We start from the raw sequence: 19944 nt of genomic DNA, 5'->3' as shown, positions 1-19944 counted from the left end.
TCACGAGGACAAAGGTAAAAGTCCTGTTTTGTGTAGTACGTTATGTAACAGTAAAGTGAGTTTCTGAATTCGCAGAATAATAATTTGAGGTAATCATTTCTTTGAATGTTCCAAGGGTTAATATTTCCACGCTCCGCATAGTTATTATTGGCCATAAGTGACGAGTGACGCGGTAGGTAAGATCATCGGGGCGTGGAATAAGAATGTAGACTATAAATATAATCAGCTACGTAGCAGCCAGATAGACCGTTTTCTCTCACCGTCTCGTCAATTTATTGGTCACAAAACAGTGTTTTTATTTACTTGTTTTCGTTTTTACGAGAATCAATAAAACAACAAATAAATATAGCTGTAAATAGTTGGAGGCAGAGAAAATTTTCGCTACTTAGAGTTAAATTGATTCTTAAACTTAAACAAATTTTATTCAATGACTAATACTAATCTATTGATTGATCATATTCCCTCTATCGATATCTTAAACAAACATGGCTGACTAATTTGAATATTAGTGTCGTCTGCTCTCTGTTTGATAAAATTACAAAAATGTGGACCTCGTGTGAAATCTGGTGTCGCTGCTGTTCATTCTCTCCAATCTATGCTGTTTGGCAGGTAAAAATAACTAAGAATAAAAATGGAATGATAATCGGGACTTGAATAGAAGAATTAAACGTGTTTTTTTTTAAATTTCTGACCACATTTTATCATGCAAGTCCCTTGTTGATTCATGGCAGTTTCAGTCTGTTTGCACTAATCACAAATGTAGTAGACTTGGGGCTGAGCCAGCCATTTTAAAAAGATAATTATGCAAGTTTTACTTGTCCTGATATTGTCATCAACAATCTCAGTATCAGCACTACTAGGATAATGATTTGTGATACTTTTATTCCTACGTCCTGCCAGATATTTGAATGATTCATGATTTGAATACATTCAGTGTATTACTATTACATGGAACCTTAAATTCTCCCCATTTACTAAGAATTTGGATTTACCCACTGTTTCATTTTTAGTTTTTCCTTACTTGTTGAGTTGTTGTTTCTATAAATATTTTTCGTAATCCATTTATATTTTTTATTTAGATAAACAGCAGCTTATTCCCGTTTGTTTGGAGAAACTACTGATGTCGGTCGACTCGACTTCTTCCCCTTTCTGTAACGTGTACACCCATGCGAGTGAGGGGGTATTCACGAGGACCCCCCTTTTTCCTATCCTGCCTGGTACTGGATTCAACTTTTCTACGTATGGATGAGCACTTGAACGGATGCCTGGCTGTATTTCCCAGGCTGAAAGGTAGGACAAATGTTTCTCTATTCTTCTTTTTTCCGTTAATTGAAAATCGCGACATAGTATATTTATTCCACAGCTAGGCTCTTGACTGGGAATTTGCCGGTTTTGTTTTTACTCAGTAAGGGTGTTTAATAACCTAACGACTGCAGAACAGGCCCAGTATTGTATACCTCACAATTTTGTCTGTGGGTAAACAATCAAATTGAAACACAGTTTAACTTAAACACTTCAAGCAAAGTGCAGCTTGAAATTTTTTTTTTACCAAGCCTCCAACGTTTTTTTCATCACAATTGTCTGGGAATAGGCCTCTTGAAATCGAGTTTTTCTGTTGTTTTGCTTAAATTATAATTTTTCAGAATTTTCACTACTTTAATTTCGCAATGAGTATAACAAGAAGAATTTCAATATATGCATTTACTTCTTTTAAAACAAATCCAATAACAGTAATTTTTAATGAGAGATTGTCGAATCGTATTGATCTTTTTCAATGAATTCAATAATCTTCAGTAGTCAACCATGGGTGAGGGTAATCGGAATCATACTCGGATGTAACGACTAAACGATCTTGAAAGCTTGTTGATCTCTTTTTCCTTCTTCCTAAGAAAGGAATCCCGAAAAGGGCGATTACAGCATAGGCGGCCGAAGCGACTCCAATACTCAGGCCAGCTCCACCGGCCCGTGTGAGTCCGTTCAAAATTCCAACATTCTGCGGCGGCGGAATGTAAACCGGGTTCGGTCTCGGAGTTGTTGTTGTTGTTGTCGTGGTGGTAGTGGTGGTTGTAACTTGACGTTGGATAGCCTCTGTTGCCAAAATCAGCTTCGTTGTGCTCAGCAAAGTTGGAATAGTAGCAGCAGTAGTACTACTACTAGGAGTAGACGTACTACTACTAAGAGTCGACGATCCTGATTTCCCTGGGTTAGTTGCATTAGTAGTTTGGGTGGTATTTCTTACTGGTGATACTGTTGTCTCTTCATCCTCGTAATAATCATAATTATAATCAAAAGTGGTGGTGGTAGTACTGACTGTTGGTCGTGATATCGGTGCGGTGGTAGTGGCTACCCATGTTACGTTGCTGGGCGATTTCAGTCCGTTATTGGTGCTGGGCGGTTTTGGCAACGAGTTGCTATTAGTTATGACAGCGGTGTTATTGTTGGCGATGGGTCTGGGCGGTCGAGGTGTTGTCGTTGTTGTGGAAGACGTCCGGATGATATTGACAGCTGCCGGAACTGCCACTGGGCGCTGACGTAATAATAAATTGCTAGGCGTCGATAGCGATGGCGACGACGCCAATACCGGAGAGAACAGCATCGGCGGCTTGTTGCGATTCAGCAGGGTGTAGGTGACGGAAGGGGAGGAGGCCGTCAAAACCTGTGGGAGAGGTGAAGGCAAGGAAGGAGTAGTTGATTGAATAAGTGAGAGATTGGTCAATTGTTGGGTTATCGAAATTTCCTCCAAGCTATTGGATTCTTTTTCTGTCGCTCCGACATCGGACAGGAGATTGGTGTCACTAATAATTCGAGAAAAAAAATTATTAGCATTCAAATATTATTGCGCCAAAAATGGGGTTGGAAAATTTTGGAATGAAAAATCAAATGAATTCGAAATATGATGGGGTTTATTTTGGTAATGGAAATGATAACACATGCATCAACATTTCATAGCAGTCGATCGCCTCCAAAAAATGTAGTAGTTAATCTAAATGCTGAACAAATATCACGAATGAAGTGGGATGATTTCGAGTATAAGTGAATGAGATTAACGGTTAATAATTTACAAGTAATAAATAAATGAGAATTTCCAATAAAGATATAGGCACAACAGTTTTTTTTTAACGAGGGTTTGTGCTTTTAAAGATATGTTATTGGGTTAAAAGGGCCGGCAAACTCTTTCTTTAAAAAAAAAAGGTGACGTCTGGTTTACAGGCAAAGGTGTGATTGAAATTCGGAATTGAATGAAGTTGGTGGTTGCTTGAACTATTTGCTGGGGAGTCGACGCCGCGCTGCTTTCCGATCGTCGTAATATGTCGCTGGCGAAGAAGGTCCGTAAATGTCTTCGGAACTGAGCGGCCCAGGATCGCTGAGCACGTCGTCCGAGTTGGACGAGAACAGATCACGGAATAAAGGAGAATAGCGTTCAGCGTCCGTGTCTTGGTAATCGTCGTGGCTGTTGCCTCGATACAAATCGTCAATGGTGGTGCTTTGATACTGATGATGTTTATTCACCGGACCGGCAGGGTAATAATCTTCATCGTTGTAATTTAAATCCTCGTCGAGGTCTTTGTAATGATTCGGTGGAGGTTCTCCGTATGTCCCTTTAATTGAGGCATAATTCTTCTTTTTCTTGGCCGGATATTTCTTCTTCTTTTTCTTATCCACCTTGTTTTTCGTTGGCCCGTAACTGCCCGTACGTCTCCGCTTCTTGGCGACTACAATCGGAACCCAAATGGGCAAAGTCAGGGCGAAAATGCCGGCCGAAGCCAAGCCGAGAGTGTAGAACATGGCGAAGGGGTCGAATGACGCTGCAGTTGTTGAAGTGGTGACACCTCCGCTGCTAACATCACCGGATGAAGATGAGCCGGAAGAAGAAGAAGAGCTGGAGTCGCTGCTCCCGGACGATGCGATGAAAAGGTTTGCCAAATTAGAAACGACCGGCACCGAGTCCGGTTGATTCCCTTCGGCTGCATCGACGACTATTGAGTCAGAGGGTTCGATGGAGTAGTCTTCTTCAGCTTCCATGGACTCTTCATCAGGCGTAGAAAATATTGAACTGGGCGTGACATCGAATTGACTGAGGATGACAACGTCCGTTGACGTGTTGATAAAATGAAGTCCTCCAATCGGCCGTTTGGTCGATACATAGCTAGTGCGATTCATCTCCAATTGGGTCGCCAAATTATCCACTGTCGAGCCCACCACTTCTTCAACGCTGGTCGTTGTTGTAATCGGGCGGTTGGTGCTGGGCGATGCAGCGCTGCTGTACATTCCAAACGCGTTGTTCATCTCGCTACTGCTATCCACCAAACTAGGTCCGGTAGTTGATTGATCGTTGGACGGTAACGGGCTGCTTGCAGCTCCTTTGATTATGCTGGACAAGACGTTGTGCTTGTCGACAGTGGCTGACACCAGCGACGAGTCTCCACTTAATGTGCTCAAATCCAACGTCGGCGGATTCGTCACGGTGACTTTGACGTTCTGAGATCCTCCGATGGACGAGACATCGACAGGTGGGGGAACCGTCGGTTTCAGCCGATTGGGCGCCGCAAAGCTGGCCATAGTCAGCAATGAAGATGGTCGACTGGACTGAACTTTTGGTGGAGTTGATATCGGTTTAGGCGGCCGATTAAACTGCAAAGGAGGGGTTACCGGTGCAGGCGGTCGAGTTCCAGCCTGGAAATTGGACTGTGTGTTGAAAAAAGGTGCTGACGGCCGATTTCCAGGTTGAGAATTGGGTTTACTATTGGACGGTTGTAACACTGGTTGGTTTGCAGGCTGAAAGTTTGGAAGTGGAGACGATGGTCGGTTTCCGAATTGCACGTTGGGTCTGAGACCGGATGGTCGTGTTGCCGGGACAGTTGGTTTAGTTCCAGACTGAGTGCTGGGAAGTGGAGTGTTTGAAGTTGTAGTTGAGACGCTTGAAGTTGGCGGAACTGAAGGTCTGGACGTGCTGGCAGTACTCGATCCGACAAAAAGTCCATCCTCGAACGGGTCGCTGAACCAATGCGGTAAGGGCTTGTTGGTGGTCGCGTATTTTTCCGTCAATCCGGCAGTCGACGAAATAGGAGTGGTGGTTTTCCCAGGAACCTCTTTGGAGACGAAAAAAGTAATGCCCGTTTCATCTTCGTGAAACTGAAGAGGCGCTCCGATATTATCGTAGGTGTCGGGTAAGTCGCTAGCGTCAATGAGATCAGTGTCGTCGTAATCCGCAGACGATGAGGCTGGCTGCGTACTGGTCGTCGTCTTGAACGGTCTAGTCATAACGTTAGGTGGCGCTTTGAGCGAAACGTAAGTGACTGGACTGTTGGTGACGTTCTCGCTTTTAACACCCCAGTTGGGCATGATGGGATCGGCCGCGAAGAGACTAACAGTCGTACCAGTAGTTGGGACTCGAAGTCCACCCGGATACGAGCTGTTGACGATTGAGGGTGATTTGACTAAATAATACTCTTCCCTGTGCTCCGGCCCGTCCACATCTTCCCTGTGCTCCGGGCCACCGTCCATCATGTCTTCTCTATTCTCCGGGCCACCGTCTACGTCTTCCCTATTCTCCGGTCCATCGACGACGGGATTTTCTTTCATTTTGCTGTTGCTGTTCATCATCATGGCTTGGACGAAATTGGCTACAATATCGAAATCATAGCCGGACGGCGAAGTTGACGGAATGATGTGAATGTGCGGCGTCACCGATTCTGAATGAGTTGTCGCCGTATTTTCTTCTGATTGCGTCACTGGTTTATTATTGTCTTCCATTTCGTAGTCGCCGGATTCCGTTAGCGCGTTGCCCGTCGAGTAGGTCGAAGGTCCAGCAGTCTCGGCTTCGTCGTAGTCGACAATTTCTCTGTGTTCCATGGAGTCTCCTGTCGAGCCGGCTGCCGAATAAAACAAGGGCGAAGGTTTACTGTAGTACTGATTTGTGTTGGTCTCGTAGTTCTCATCTTCATTGTAGTTTGCTCTTTTGATGGTAGATGGCGCTGTGGTGGTAGTTGAGGTTGTAGTCTCCCTGCTTTGAGCGCTTCCGGGCCGGTTGAATTGAAACCAAAGCGGTTTGTTGGTGCTGGCCAATTTGTTGGCTTCGGTTGTATGAAGCGCAACGGCAGCGTTGGCTTCCTGATCGCGATTCTTCCAGTTGTCTATGGAATCTTGCAGCGATTCTTTGCTGACGTTCATGTAACGCTTGCCCATCAATAGGGCTAGCACTTGGGCGTCTTCTATAGCCCGTCTGCGGTCATCAATATTAACCACTTTACGGTTGGGCTGCCATTCATCGTATTCCTCGTATCCCAGGGTGGATCTCTTCTTTCTGCGACGCCCGAGCGCACTCATGGCCGGCAGCCAAGCGTTCGCTGTGCCGGCCAGACCGGCCAACAGTGGAATGCCGAAGAAGCCAATCGTTCTGATTTGATTTCTGATGACATTGGTGGCCCTGTTTGTCATAGAACTCACCATTCCTACCTTTTGCACTTTACTCGGATTGTTGTTCGGTTTTGGAGACGCTGCTGGGACTTTTACTTCCGGAAGTTTTACTCCAGGGACTTTTACTTCCGCGGCTTTTACTCCAGGGACTTTAATTTCGGGGACTTTTACTTTCTCGATTTTTACTCCAGGGATTTTGACTCCAGGAGTTTGACTTTTGTTGCTCTTTTCTACAATAAGGACCTCGAGCTCTAAGGGTTTTTCAACTGAACTGGTAAAATACGGTCCACTTGGCAAATTAACGAATTCGAGGCTAGCATTAGGATCGATCTGGGGAGATTTTTCTTTCAATGGCTTTTTATCATCCACCAGCTGTTGCAGTGTTGGCTGGATGTCGTGACTTCTCAAATAGTCTTTTTCCATGGCCATCAAAGGTCTAGCCGTCGAAGAAGGTTCATACGAATGTTCTTCTTCAGTCAAGTAACGTCCGTTGACTTGTTGCTGGGCCGCAGGGCTGCCGGCAATTGAATGCGGAACATGTTCAAGTTTTTTCTCGTGATGAGGATCGACGTCTCTTGGAGCGGCTGCTTTATTCCGATTCTTTTGAGATTCTTTCAGAGCAACGATGTAGGAATCTTCTTCGACAACAGAGTCGGTTGTTGCAGTCTTTTCGTCAACAATGGGAATAACGGCTTTACTATGTGGCAGGATCACGTTGAGGATATTAACGTTTAACACGTTGACAATTAACACGTTGATGACGACGGCTCGATTTCTCGATGGCTCACTGCCGTTGTTTTGCCTTTGGAACAGCGAATCGACAGCTGGGCCGCCAGTTTGCATCAGATTTCGAAGACGGGCGAGGATTTCAGGCACTTCGTCCTGCGAGCCGACCTGTGACTTGACGACGTTGATGAAGATTTGACTGTCTTCGATGTGATCGGCTTTGACGACGACGTCCTGCTTGTCTATGGCGTTGAATATGGTTTCCTTGATCAACGTGTCAGGTTTGTCGGCAACGTCGACCACTTTGGGCACCAAATCTCTTAGCCAGTTGACGTCCGGCGCGATAAAGGCCGACTTTAAAGCTTTCTCCTTCTGGATGACGATGTTGAATACCCAATCGGGCTGGTCTTCCTGTTCCAGGATTCGTTGCGCCATCACCATCGATGGGAGTGAAGGATTGGTGTTGATCGAGGTGGTGGCATGCTGTGCGTTTTCTTGGTGTGAGGAGAGAGCGGGATCAATTTCAGGTGATGATTGGGGGCCGTTTGGGTTACGGATATCGGGCGGCTCCACGGGTTCTTCCCACATTCCTCCGTACCTTAATTCAGTTGTTGCGTCGTCGTAATCTCTTCCGGCCTCCATCGAACTTTCAGCACCTAATACCGAATCGTCGTCGTCGCTCTGTCCAGCAGCTGCTAATTAAAAAACAAAGTAAAAATGTAAGAACTACCAACACCAAAATATTTCATTCTAAAATACGAGACGCTTTAGTTCGGGTATACTAAAGCAACCGGCATGTTTCTCCAAAATAACACTATAGCGTGACGAAAGAAGATCTTTTGTCTTTTATTCATTCCGTTTCTTACAAGCTTCGATAAATGCGCTGGCGGCTGTTGGTGGCGCTCATTGCTGAAATTTAACGGTAAATGACTTTGAGCGATGTAGGCAATTTGGCGGTTAATTCCTCGCAGCACTTTAGCTTCAGGAATATTTTTTTTTTTTTTTCGATAAAGAATTTCCATTTTGTTGGCTGACGGCCAGTAGTACAATAAACATTTGATTTCCTTCCTACATTTTGAAATGTAAAAGATGGTCTATAAGTCTTTTGAAGTTTAAATACTGTACCATCTTTTTGTTGAGGTGTTGGGGCCGAGTGGGCCATCTGCCAGAAGCTAGACACCAGGAGGATCAGAGCTAACGTCTTTGAGTACGGCATCCTTGTTCGACTTGTACCAGTTGATGAAGATTTTGTTCCTCTTACCGCTGCTTCGTCATTTGAATTCATTCCAACAGTAAAACTATAAAAGAAAATGGTTGGAAAATCCCCAAAGACAATAAAAGAAAGTTATTAGAAAAACAATTATTCAGCATCGATGGCGCTCGTAACGAAACTAGTATTCATTTACACAGACTTTTCAAAACCACGGATTTGTGGCTTTATAAGGTATACGGTATTGTCTTGATTGCCAGATGGTTAGTTGCCGTAATTAGAGATGCTGCATCAGTAATCTTCCGACTGGTCACCCTACACTTACGGCGTGAATTAACCAGGAAAAAAGAGAAGAAAAGAAGAAGAACAGGATGAAGGTTCTTTGCCTCTTTGGGCTGTAACGGCTTCACTGGTTTCTCGATAAAAATCTGGGCATCTTCTCTCTCTATCTCAGGGAAAGAAAAGAAAAATCAACGACCGCTGGTGAACGAAACAAGGTACGAACGGACGCAATGATGCATACACTAATATTCACAACAGGCGCTCAGGCTATGGGGTGTGTAGACTAGTAACTCGGGGCGAGAGTAAATGCGCAACCGGTCATCGAGACGAGCAAAGAGAAAAAGAAGGAAACGCGTATAGCGGGCGCGCAAAACCCCTTAATTCGGCTCAGTTCTTAATTGCGGGTGAGTGAAAGAATGGCGGATAATAATTATTACTTGTCATCTGTACACGAAACAGCTGATGTTTCTCTTTTTGTTTGTTTGTTTGTTTTTTTTTAGCCGAAAGTTGATTTTTCTTCCTTTTATTTTCTGTTTCCTGGTATGTCCAGAAGGTTTTTAGTCTTTTATCGTGCTAAAACCAGCGGGCTGGGTTAGAGAATTACGTAGTTTCTTTACGTGCTACAGCAGGCAGGCAGACAGTGACGCAACACTATTCTTCTTTTTTTTTTGTGTGTGGCCATTTTTCTTTTTTAAATGAATGATTTCTTCCCTTAAGGACATAACTGTTTATTTGATTCAAACTTACCCCCCAACGCTATGCGCCACCACCTGTTGACGAATTCCAAATCCCGATTGAATCTCTTTCTCGAATTTCCGATTGCTTTCTCCTTTCGTTTTCTTTTCTCTTGACTATTTTGTCGTGTTTTTACCAACACCCGGCACCCTTCTGCTGTTGGTGGTGTAAAGTTTCAGACGCAGAGTTTCAGAAACAACTTTCAGATTGTTTTCGACACTGTTTTTTTTCGGATGGCTAAATATATACTCGCACTTTGACTGGCCACTTTGTCGGCTAGGAAACGAGAGTGGGTATAATTTCAGGAGGAAAAACAACAGCAATGAGCCAGGGAAGCTCAGAGATGAGAGACTGAAGAGGCCAGCGAGCAGCTAGACACTTATATAGAGATACTTCTGTCTCGATATTCACGCTACACGCCGTGAGGCGTGAGCGCATATAGTTGGGGTATATCCCGTATGCACAGTGGCAGTAACTGGGCGGGTTTTTTTTCTCTTCTGGAAAAAATCCGCCCACTTTCGTGCTGGACATCTCACAGTTTATTCATGCGCCAAACCGAATAGATGTAAGAAAATACACTAATTTAAGAATTTGAAAATTTGAAAATGGACTACGTAAAATTTTAAATATAGTGACGTCATTCAAAGCGTAAGAAAAAGCAGGAATAAAGCAAAAAGAAAATGAGGTGGAAATTTATTAGCAACAGATTTGAATAACAAGAGTAGAATCAGTTTGAAAACGCTATAACAGTGTATTATTGTTAGCATAATTACTGTTTTCCGGGTAGAATTTAATGTGAAATAGGTGTCAATGTCGCAATGAACCGCTAAAAAAAGATGTCTGTTTGGTGGCAGAATTTATACGCTGTAAGGGAAAGGGAAAACAGAATGCAACATACCCACAATCAATGCGTTTTACCCACAATGTTCCTCATGAGAATGAGAACACTGGGAGCTGAATGAATCCGTTCACTTAAACAGCCACTATAGTACTTTCTTGATTTTTATTCCCGCAATTTCTGACGCTGTTCGATTCGTCCACAATAAACCCAGAGAAAAATATTTTCAATCGTCAGTCTGGATGTTCGAACAAATACCTATGCATCTCTGCGCGTACGGTACAGTATATCCTGGGCCATCTTCAATGAAGCCCACCGCCTGTTGCCGAGTGGGAATACTATACGTAAGTACTACATCGACGCTGAACATCAGCCGTGCGTAGATAGTACATAGATGTTAATCGCTCATCGTTCCAGTCGAAATATCTCCGTCAATAAAAAAGGCAGAGGGGGGAAAAAATCTCACACTTCCAAAATATTCATTTTTTTTTTCGTCGCATTTGACTTTTGTTTGACGGACGGCGCGATTTTTCGTTCTCACATTGGAAAGATGCAATAATAAGAAGCAACAATAACAGGTAGCAGTATTTTATAGTTGAACAATAATAACAGAAAAGAAATCCGTTAGATTTCGTACTCATACGCGTCTGCGTGCAGCTATACACGTGCAACCCAAATAAAACCTATATCTTTTGTCTATGAACATATCGCCAAGCTGGCTCTCGAATTCCCGAGAAAAATCTTCCGTGATAATAACCGACCGACCTTTGCTGAGTTGCTTGGAGGTTAATTGCCTTTCTCCAGGCTATTGGTTTATTCAAAGGTTATTATGTCACTTTTGTACTGCCACGTTTGTAAATTTTGGGTACGTTTTGTCGAGCGCTTGTTTTCAACAGCCTAAATACCAGACGGAAGCAGCGCTCCATTGATCAGCGACTTAAATCTGTTTCTCGTTGAGGCTTCGTCATCGTGCAACCGATGATTTAGCTCAATACCGTTACAACCTCTCCATATAGACTCACAGTTAAACATGCAGTGTGCACGCTTTATTGCCCAGCTGCGGATTTTCACTCTTTATCTAGTCTCCAAGCGCTCGTACAAAGTCTAAAAATGAGTACGTGTTTAAGACCATTATGCTGCAAAGTGAAGTTTTTTCTTTTCAAATAACAGGACTCGTATCGTGCAGTCAAAGACGAGAAAAATGCCAAAATGAGATGCGCGTCCGACCGCCACTTATTATGCAGTCATAGACCAGGGAATCGCAAAAACCATTAGGATGTATAGGAAGACAGTCCGGTTCCGTTATGTACGAGTATGCCGCTGATGATGATCACTAAAGAAGCAATGGCAGCAGATATTCATTCCGGAAGAAGGTGGAAATTGGGGGGGGGACCTTAAAGTCCACCGCATGACAACCGACACACTAATGTAGTCGCTGTAATATCATAATAAATATTCTTGGCATTTGCGGAACGTACACGAAGAAGAGTCTCAGCGTAAAATGACGTTTTCTTTTCCCGAGTAAACTTGAACTTGAAATGACCATCAGGATTCCCAGCTATAAGCCAACAAGTTCACTCTCTAATTCTTAAGTTTATTTGACTTAACTTTCCGCGGTCTCATTCACTTCCATCCGGTGTGCTGCCGCGTGCTTCCGACAACTAACAGAGAGGGAAAGAAGAAAGAAAGGAAAATTAGACGAAAAGGAAACCCACAACACAAGAGGGACAGACATCTGACACACGAAAGACAAAGCCGAAAGCCGCATGATTTTTTTTTTCCAACCACCTGTTGCACCTGCAACTATAACCGTACTACAGCAGAGTCCAGAGCTGCGTCTACGTGCAGCAAGACTGTATTATACACATTGTTACAGATGTTGGACATGTTTCATATGTTTAAAAAGTGTATGCGTTACGAATTGAGTGTGCCTTGCTCTGTAGTGTCTGAGGCTATTATCTTATTTTATCAAGAATGCTGGATACATAAGAAACAATTGGGTCGTTTACTAGCGTACAGTTCTCTTATAAGTGATAAGAGTACAGGGAAAGGAGTTATAACGATGATAACATTTCCTTAGTGGATTGTCGTTCGGTGACAGACCTGCCAATCAAGGAACAAAAAAGGCTCGGCTTCAATGAACGATGGCGAAAGCAATGTGTCTTGACAGTTTGAACAATACTCGTGTTGTATAGAGCACCGTTATATTGCACACCAAAGCTAGGCTAACAATTCTACACTCGGCATAAATTATAGCTACACTATATCAACTATTGTTCATGCCGTACCTGTCTCATTACCTTCATGTATACTGCGTTATATTTCCCTTTCCTTTGGCCGTCCGTTTCTTTTTTTACGTTTGCTATCAGCCGTCACTTGGGAACAAGTTCGCTGTTCAGAAATCATTTCCGACAACCGCCACCAAAAGTTTTCCATTTTTTTCCCACAATGTCGGCGTGCAAGTGAACGAGTCTATATAGAGATACAGTTAGAATTATGGATGGTGTAGAGAGAGAGCGCTACGGGCAAATGCATTGTCTTTTCGGTTTCAATCAGGTGCAGTGTCTTTCACACAGAAGAAAAGACAATTCAATAGACGAGCTGTTTCCATTGACTCCAAATTCAACCGTGCACTCGGCTTCCCTCTCCGCTTTTGTGGGTTGTCAACTTCAAATAACGACCGCAAAAATTTTTTATTGTTGTCAAAACCAGCCAGCTATAGGCAGGCTAAAAATCTATAACAGTCCTCGTTAATATAGCAGAGACCGCTGCCGTAAACGATAGCGCGCGTAGAGAGCGCTTAAAAACCAACGAGCGGTCATCCGACTAAGAGTTACAAAAATTCACGGAAGCGCGACAGGTTTCCGCTTCTCCTTGCGCGTTAGATGTCCTACATGTGCAGTATAGTCTATACGCCGTGACAAAAAAGAAAAGAAAAAACAACAACAAGCGTGATTGAAAGTGACTTACCGTTTAAACAATGGGACAAACAAGGATTGTGCCTTGAAAGCAGCTCAAAGAAAAGTCTAAGGTATATCTGGCGATGAGCTCTTTAACGGTCCCGAGAAAACCAAAAAACAAACAAAACAAACAAAAATAAATGACGTTGTCGTGTCGGAAGACACTAGCGAAAGAAACTTCACGGTCTTTTGATTTTTTGTCTTTTCCCTTTGGTTGAATAATAATATGTTCACCTGCTGTATATACGTCGGCAAGCGCGGTCGGCTGTTGAAATGTGAGACACACTCGAGATGAAAGAAGAACTTGTATGCGATCCGATCTGTCGGAATTGAATTCAACTACTGAACACGAGATTCACGCCGAGAGCTAAAGATATAGTTTGCAAGATGACGATGCCTCCAGTGGTAGGTGGAGCCAGACTATGTATACACACAATCAAAACTGTACTACTATATAGGCTATCGAGGCAAAAAGACGGCAGTAAACATATACCGAGAGGAGAGTATCAGGTGGCCGTGAACTACCTATATGCGGCTGTGATGACGATGCGCTTCAGGGTGCTCAAACCCGTTTCTCTAGCGCAAACATTCCATTTAACCAACGAATTTCGACTCCAAACCATTCCCCTTAAAATGTCAGGCACTTACTTTGACTATATTCTTGACTATATTCTCCGCTTTTTGTAATCTCTTTTGATTTTTTAAAAAATCGTTTGGGAAATTGCTAGGAAAGAAATTGTTTTTCGATTGCCATTATTACCGACTATTTTTCATCGGTTAAAGGCGGCGAATGCACTCTGACTTTCTGTGAGAATACGCCTCCCCCCCTCCCCACGCGGATCGGTGCGGGAATAAAAAATGGAGCGTTCAGAAATTTGAACGGTATACTGTTCCATGCAGACGCAGAGTTCGTGCTGAACGAGAACATCACTTGTAATAGGAACATCATTAAATGCGAATCAATTTCACCGAGTAACGACCCCAAAATCTTTTGAGTATGCCATTATTTCATGTACTGCCATTAAATTTATGGAAAATTCTCTCGTTCCAGCAGCTACAACTCTTTATATCCTGTTCAAAGTGCCATAATAGATGTAACACAGTGTCAGTCGGCCAGCACTCGGGGTGTTGGCTGCTGGCTTACAGACTCGACTGCGTCCAGCAGCTGCAAGCTGTGCAACATTCCATCCAAGCTTCGTATAATAATATCACGGCTGTATAGCATCAGTGAGGTTGTAGCATACACTTGTACCGTTATCCCGGACGGTAATACGTACAGGCTACAAGGCCATCTGTCACATCGATTTCCCGAGTATTTGTTTTTATATATGTACGTCTTTTTTTTTACCTGTTGCAATTGACGTATAGGCGACAGTGCTGCGTCATGGACTATATTACACTTTGCCAGAGTACGAGGACAAGTTTTCCAGTTTTCCTTTATCAACTCTAAAGAATATTCCAGAAAGATACTCACTAAACATTTGGAAGAGGAATAGCAGTACGTGTTTTGTTTCAATCGCTCTTATCTGGACAGGTGTGCGGGTGAAAGTCATCGTTCTTTTGCTGCTTTTCCCATCAGTCACCCAAACATGACGTGAAAGTAATATATAACAGTATAGGTCGATGGTATATACGACAGACCGCTGATGAAAATGACATCGCATTGCGGAACAACAACAACAATAAGCGCGGATCCAAACACCCAAAACCGGCCTCCACCTTATCCTCGGTTGTTTCGTTCTACCCTGATGCACGTTCATATTCTGACTCTTTTCGTCTTGTTCCTGGAAGAGAGGGGGGGGGGGGAATTTGTTGGTAGCTGTATAATAATTGCGTGGCGGTTACTTCAAAAATACCGATACACCAATAGAAATGTGTACATATTTAACTACATTTATGGTCACAATACGACCAGGTGCGGGAAACGTATTCACCAAATAAAATGTGACTTTGGCACGCATCAATGATGGTGGGGTAAATTGATTCTTGGAATATTCGCTTCATTAATTGCCGTCCTCATTCTATACTGGTGACAAGATAAATATAGATCTACACTGCAGCTAGGCCAAACATTCCATTAGACGGAGTCTTAAAAAATTGGGATCCCACGCCAAATAAACCTCTGTAGAGACCTCAAGTATTAATGGTGATCAGGTGAAACCATCATAATTGCACAGTAAGAGATTAAACCATATATGTACTGTTAGGTCGTCCAAATGTCTCGGTCTCACCGAATTTTTAGGAATGGTTTTAACAAGAAAACCAAATTGGCCTAGGCTATACTATGTTACTTGAGGCTGGAGACGATTTTCAAGTTGCCGATCGAAGGTGTTGCATCTCCGTTAATTGTTCCGCATCAACAGAACAGACGATGGAGGACGAGAAGAACTCCTAACTTCGGTAACATCTTGTATGTGTATACATGTGAAGCTTGGATGCAGTTATCGAATCCTATCTGGTATGACTAACGCAGCCTCACAGCTATAGGGTAGTGGGACTTCACTAGTCAATATAACGGGACTATCGCACCTATGTGTTGTCTCGTGATAACGAAGCCCGCTGCGTATTAACCTACGTTTGCCTACAGCACAAGCGCGTAATACGAGATGTAACAGACGATTGCAGACGATTGTCTGCAAATTAATTGCTGTTCGATGCCTATAATGGTGGTTCTAACCATTTTGTGACGTCATTCGTTATTGGCGTTAAATGCTGTTCAAATGAACACGCCGAACAGTATAATGATAATAACGGGCTTGTCATCGCTTTGCTCTCGACTGGGCGAATCGTCCGCATTGCAGCTGTGCCATCCTTCTGTCCTCATCCGCTTCTTTGAATTTCACACTTCACCGTTGTGCGATGACAGAGATGAAGGGATATGACGCAGAACACAATAAACTCCCCATCACACGTCTTTTGATCATTTGTGATATTTTTAGAACGAAGTTAAATTGGGAGATATGTGGGTCAACGGGACGCCCCATCGCATTTTGATTTAATTTTATAGCGTACAATTTTAATAAATTTTATAAAACTCATAAACGAAGTAACACTCGGAGATATTCTAAGCTCTGGTGCGGCTGCTGTTCTCGGCTTAAACGAGTCGTGACTCAATTGGGGGAAAACATAATTACATTGAGAGTTAAGCGTTTTTCTTTTTATTGTTATTTTCCCAAGTAAAATGAAGTACATCTTATCATTCGTCAGGCACTGGAGAAACGAACACGACGGAAAATGCTATAACCACAGTTTTGACTGCTGTGCGCACGCACGAAAGTATACACAACACATGTGTTGCAGTATACGTAGTCAAACTAATAATCATTGATGAGGGTGGGCTAAGGAAGAGCGAAAAAGCCCGTGGGATTCATATTTCAGACACACGATACATCGACATTTTTCACGTCTCATTGAACAGCTGTTGGCTCCTACCGTTATTAGTATGATTGACGAACGAAAATAAGTACATGCGGGTGGGGGCTGGTGGTTTTTCTGTTGAACTCGATCATACATGTAATATATAGCTGTAAGTTATTCATCATTTATAGCATAATTTTGATTACATCGATCCGGAAAATCACTACAGCACATTATTTGCACTAGTGTTTATATTATAGCCTCATTCCCTTATTAAAGAATAAGTTTGTAAGTGCAGCAGAGTGCAGTTCGATTCCGCATGTTAAAAATAATTTCTTATTTGTTCTAATGTCTCAGAAATCTTGAAATTCTTTTTCTGACTAAGGCCAGTTAAATAAGGTTTGCGGTAAATAGAAATTTCATATTACTATGCTCATTTCCTGCTGGAAAGTAAACAAAAACAGCAGCTGGAAAACCGTTTCTGGAATTTTCGACAAACAAAGTTACCAATGTTGAAGTAATAATGCTATTTAACCGGGCACGGGCTGACTTTTTGCGAGTGTTTGTCTATTGTCTTTTGGATGTTTTTTTCTTGTTTTTTGTTTGTTTTTTGTTTGTTTTCTCTTTGTCGAATATTTTAACACAAAAAAAGGATAGATAATGCATGCAACAAGGACACTGCTACCGTTATGCATGACGATGACTTTTTATTTGGCGAACGGCAGCGGTCTGACTGGCACCACAGAAACAACGAAATGAATGAAAGATTTTAAAACATACAAAACGGAAAAGAAAAATGAATTGTAGACTTAATGTAATACCGGTAATACCACGCGGTACCGACCAATCGGCTGATTTTTACCACAAATGACTTAAGCTGAGAAAATTCTTAAGTTTTCAGGTAAGGAACAAATACCTACCGCGAATTTGCACATCCATATGTCCCGCGAATAAGACGTAAGACTGGATGTCGGTTGATAAAAGTAGAATCACAAGCACTTCACTTATTTTCATAGTCAGTCGTTCACGTCGCTCCTCTAACGGTAAACAGTCAAATAATAAAACGAAATAACAAGATTAGGCCATCAAGTCTACCGTGAAGATGTCACGCCTTTTCCTCCAAGTATTCGTAATTACAAACATTACATCTCAATCCATTCCGGAATTCTTCCTTGCGCAAATGTAGTTTACTAAAGTTTCTTGGGAATCAATAGTAGCGGTCTATTTCGGATTCTCAAACCTTTTTGTTGGGTAACTTATACACTACTTGTTAACGTAAAGAAATTTCTGATAAAGAAACGCGCATGATCTTAGATTGGTGGATCACCGCAGGTGGTAATAAGCCGAGATGAGATGAGAATGAGATAGATATTTCATCTTACAAATTTTTTGAATAATAGCTTTGGTACTTTATCTTACTATCTTTTTGAATAATAGCGTTGCTATTTTATATATTTAATTTCCTATTTTGGATTAATTCAGTGCGATTTAAAAATCGCGCCACTTTGGTTCAGAATTTCTTCGCTGCGTTCGGATTGTCATGACAACGAAATGGGAATCTGGCGTCTGGACGTAAACATTAAAATGGCTGCCTCCTTGAACAACGTGGTTGTCTTCGCGTCTGCATAAGTGTAGGTTGTAATTGAACTCCTCACACGCTTTTTAATTTTTATTAGGGAAATAATGATTTATTTTCCTGTTTTGCTTCCTATCATATCTTTGCTGTCTATGATCCAAAGCTATGTGTCTTGTACTGAATATTTACTACACGCGTTTTTTTTTACGTTGACGACACGTTCTGGATTGCATTTTTTTTTCTAGTTTGCTTAAAATCATGGAAAGATTTTGTACCACCATGTTTTGTACCGTTTTGTACACTCCCTGTGAGCACCAGCAACGAATTGTTGGTGCTTGAAGCAAAACTCCTGGAGTTAACCGTTCATGAGTCTCTGAGTTATTGGGTAAAGATAACTTTTTTTCAGTCTATTCAAGCAGTATTCATAATTTTCCTGACATTTGTTTAGGCTTGGAAACCAGTTTTAATAAAGTGGATGTATTCTATTAGAAATACAAAGACAATATTGCTACTGATTGTCACTTGTATTGTATAAGTGGAAGGAGTTGTCGTCATACACATTATTTCAATGGTATAGATCTTTCAATATTCTCAATTTAATTCAGATTGCTTCTCATTTTCAACATCTCACAGGTGAATGGAGGGTTTTGCAGAAGTTTCATCAAATGTCTTGGTGTTTCACTTTGTAATTCATTTATGGTCAGGCTGCTATAAGTTCCTCTCCTTGCATGTGCTGGAGATGGTGGATCCTTTCAATTATTCAACTTTCAATAATCAAATGGAGAAATGCTTTGTTTAAGAACAATGAAAGTCCCTGGTCATGAAGTCTGGATTCATGCACTAGCTTTTACTGTTGAATTATTGAATAGCTCTTAATGTTATTATGACTATGAAAAGGAATACCTTCGCGTTCCGTTGATGGTACGATTGGTTTGCTTTTAATATTATTAGAATTGTTTTTAAATGTATTTCTTTGTTCGATTCAAAAGGAGTGCACCAATCCGGAAACAAATCAATTTGGATTCTGCTGCCTTTGCGAAGACCCATATGGCCTTCTGGTATGCCCATGCCAGGAATGATAACGAAATTCCAGCACCTTCAGGTCCGGCTCATTTGAATCGCCCTACCGTGTCGACATCCAAATACGTTCGCGGTCATCCGCCCACCAGCGGTTTCTACCTTTAACAACATTGCAGCAAATGGCAATCGTCCAACTGTTACAACCACAGTTGCCGTGTCTTCAAGAAGCAACGGAAGACCATCAGTGTCTTCTGTAGTAGCCGGAGCTTCGTCATTCCACCAAACATTACAAGCCCAGCAACCATATAAAAATTACCTTCCACAGGTCTACTACGGTTTAAACACAGCGACCGGTCATTAATCATTAACCTGCAACCGGCTTCTGTCATCCTCCCACTCCGGCTTATCAACCTTCCGCTCCGGCCTATCAACCAACTCCAGCACCAACACAGAGACCTATTCAACAGGCTCTTTTGGTCCAGCAACCTTCTCGTCCGTTCTACCTACCACCTTCTCCTCCTGCGTCACAAGGTTCTCAGACTGAGAAACAGACTAAGTAAATATCATACGAATAATTACTTATAATTTTCTATGGCGATACCTATTAATTCGTGAATTTTTATAATGAGCAGCATTGTTCAAGGTCCTCCACCATTTGCCGGTTGCACTGCCGCCCTAAAATGTGTTACGGAAGAATTCTGAAATGTCGATGGTGTCGTGGTTAGCACTCCTGTGAGATTATCTCCTTACGAGAAGGAATACCTTCGCGTTCCATTGATCGATTGTTCAGTTTCGCCATTTAACTACTTTGTAGCAAACGACA

General features: G+C 42.3%; 1 protein-coding gene across 1 annotated transcript; it reads right to left on the bottom strand.

Annotated features, from left to right (window-relative positions):
• Positions 1 to 2885: 2885 nt before the first annotated feature.
• LOC124195350 lies at positions 2886 to 13503 on the bottom strand. The gene is made up of 3 exons (XM_046589705.1): positions 13403 to 13503; positions 8269 to 8441; positions 2886 to 7838 (listed from the first exon to the last, which is right to left on the bottom strand). The coding sequence occupies exons 2-3, from the start codon at positions 8426 to 8428 to the stop codon at positions 3262 to 3264; spliced, it is 4737 nt and encodes a 1578-aa protein (XP_046445661.1). The 5' UTR covers positions 8429 to 8441; positions 13403 to 13503; the 3' UTR covers positions 2886 to 3261.
• Positions 13504 to 19944: the final 6441 nt, after the last annotated feature.

This window comes from Daphnia pulex, chromosome 6 (assembly GCF_021134715.1).
Source record: "Daphnia pulex isolate KAP4 chromosome 6, ASM2113471v1".
Lineage (NCBI taxonomy): Eukaryota > Metazoa > Arthropoda > Branchiopoda > Diplostraca > Daphniidae > Daphnia > Daphnia pulex.
The sequence above is the reverse complement of the archived record's forward strand: the minus strand, read 5'-3'. Positions and strand labels throughout refer to the sequence as shown.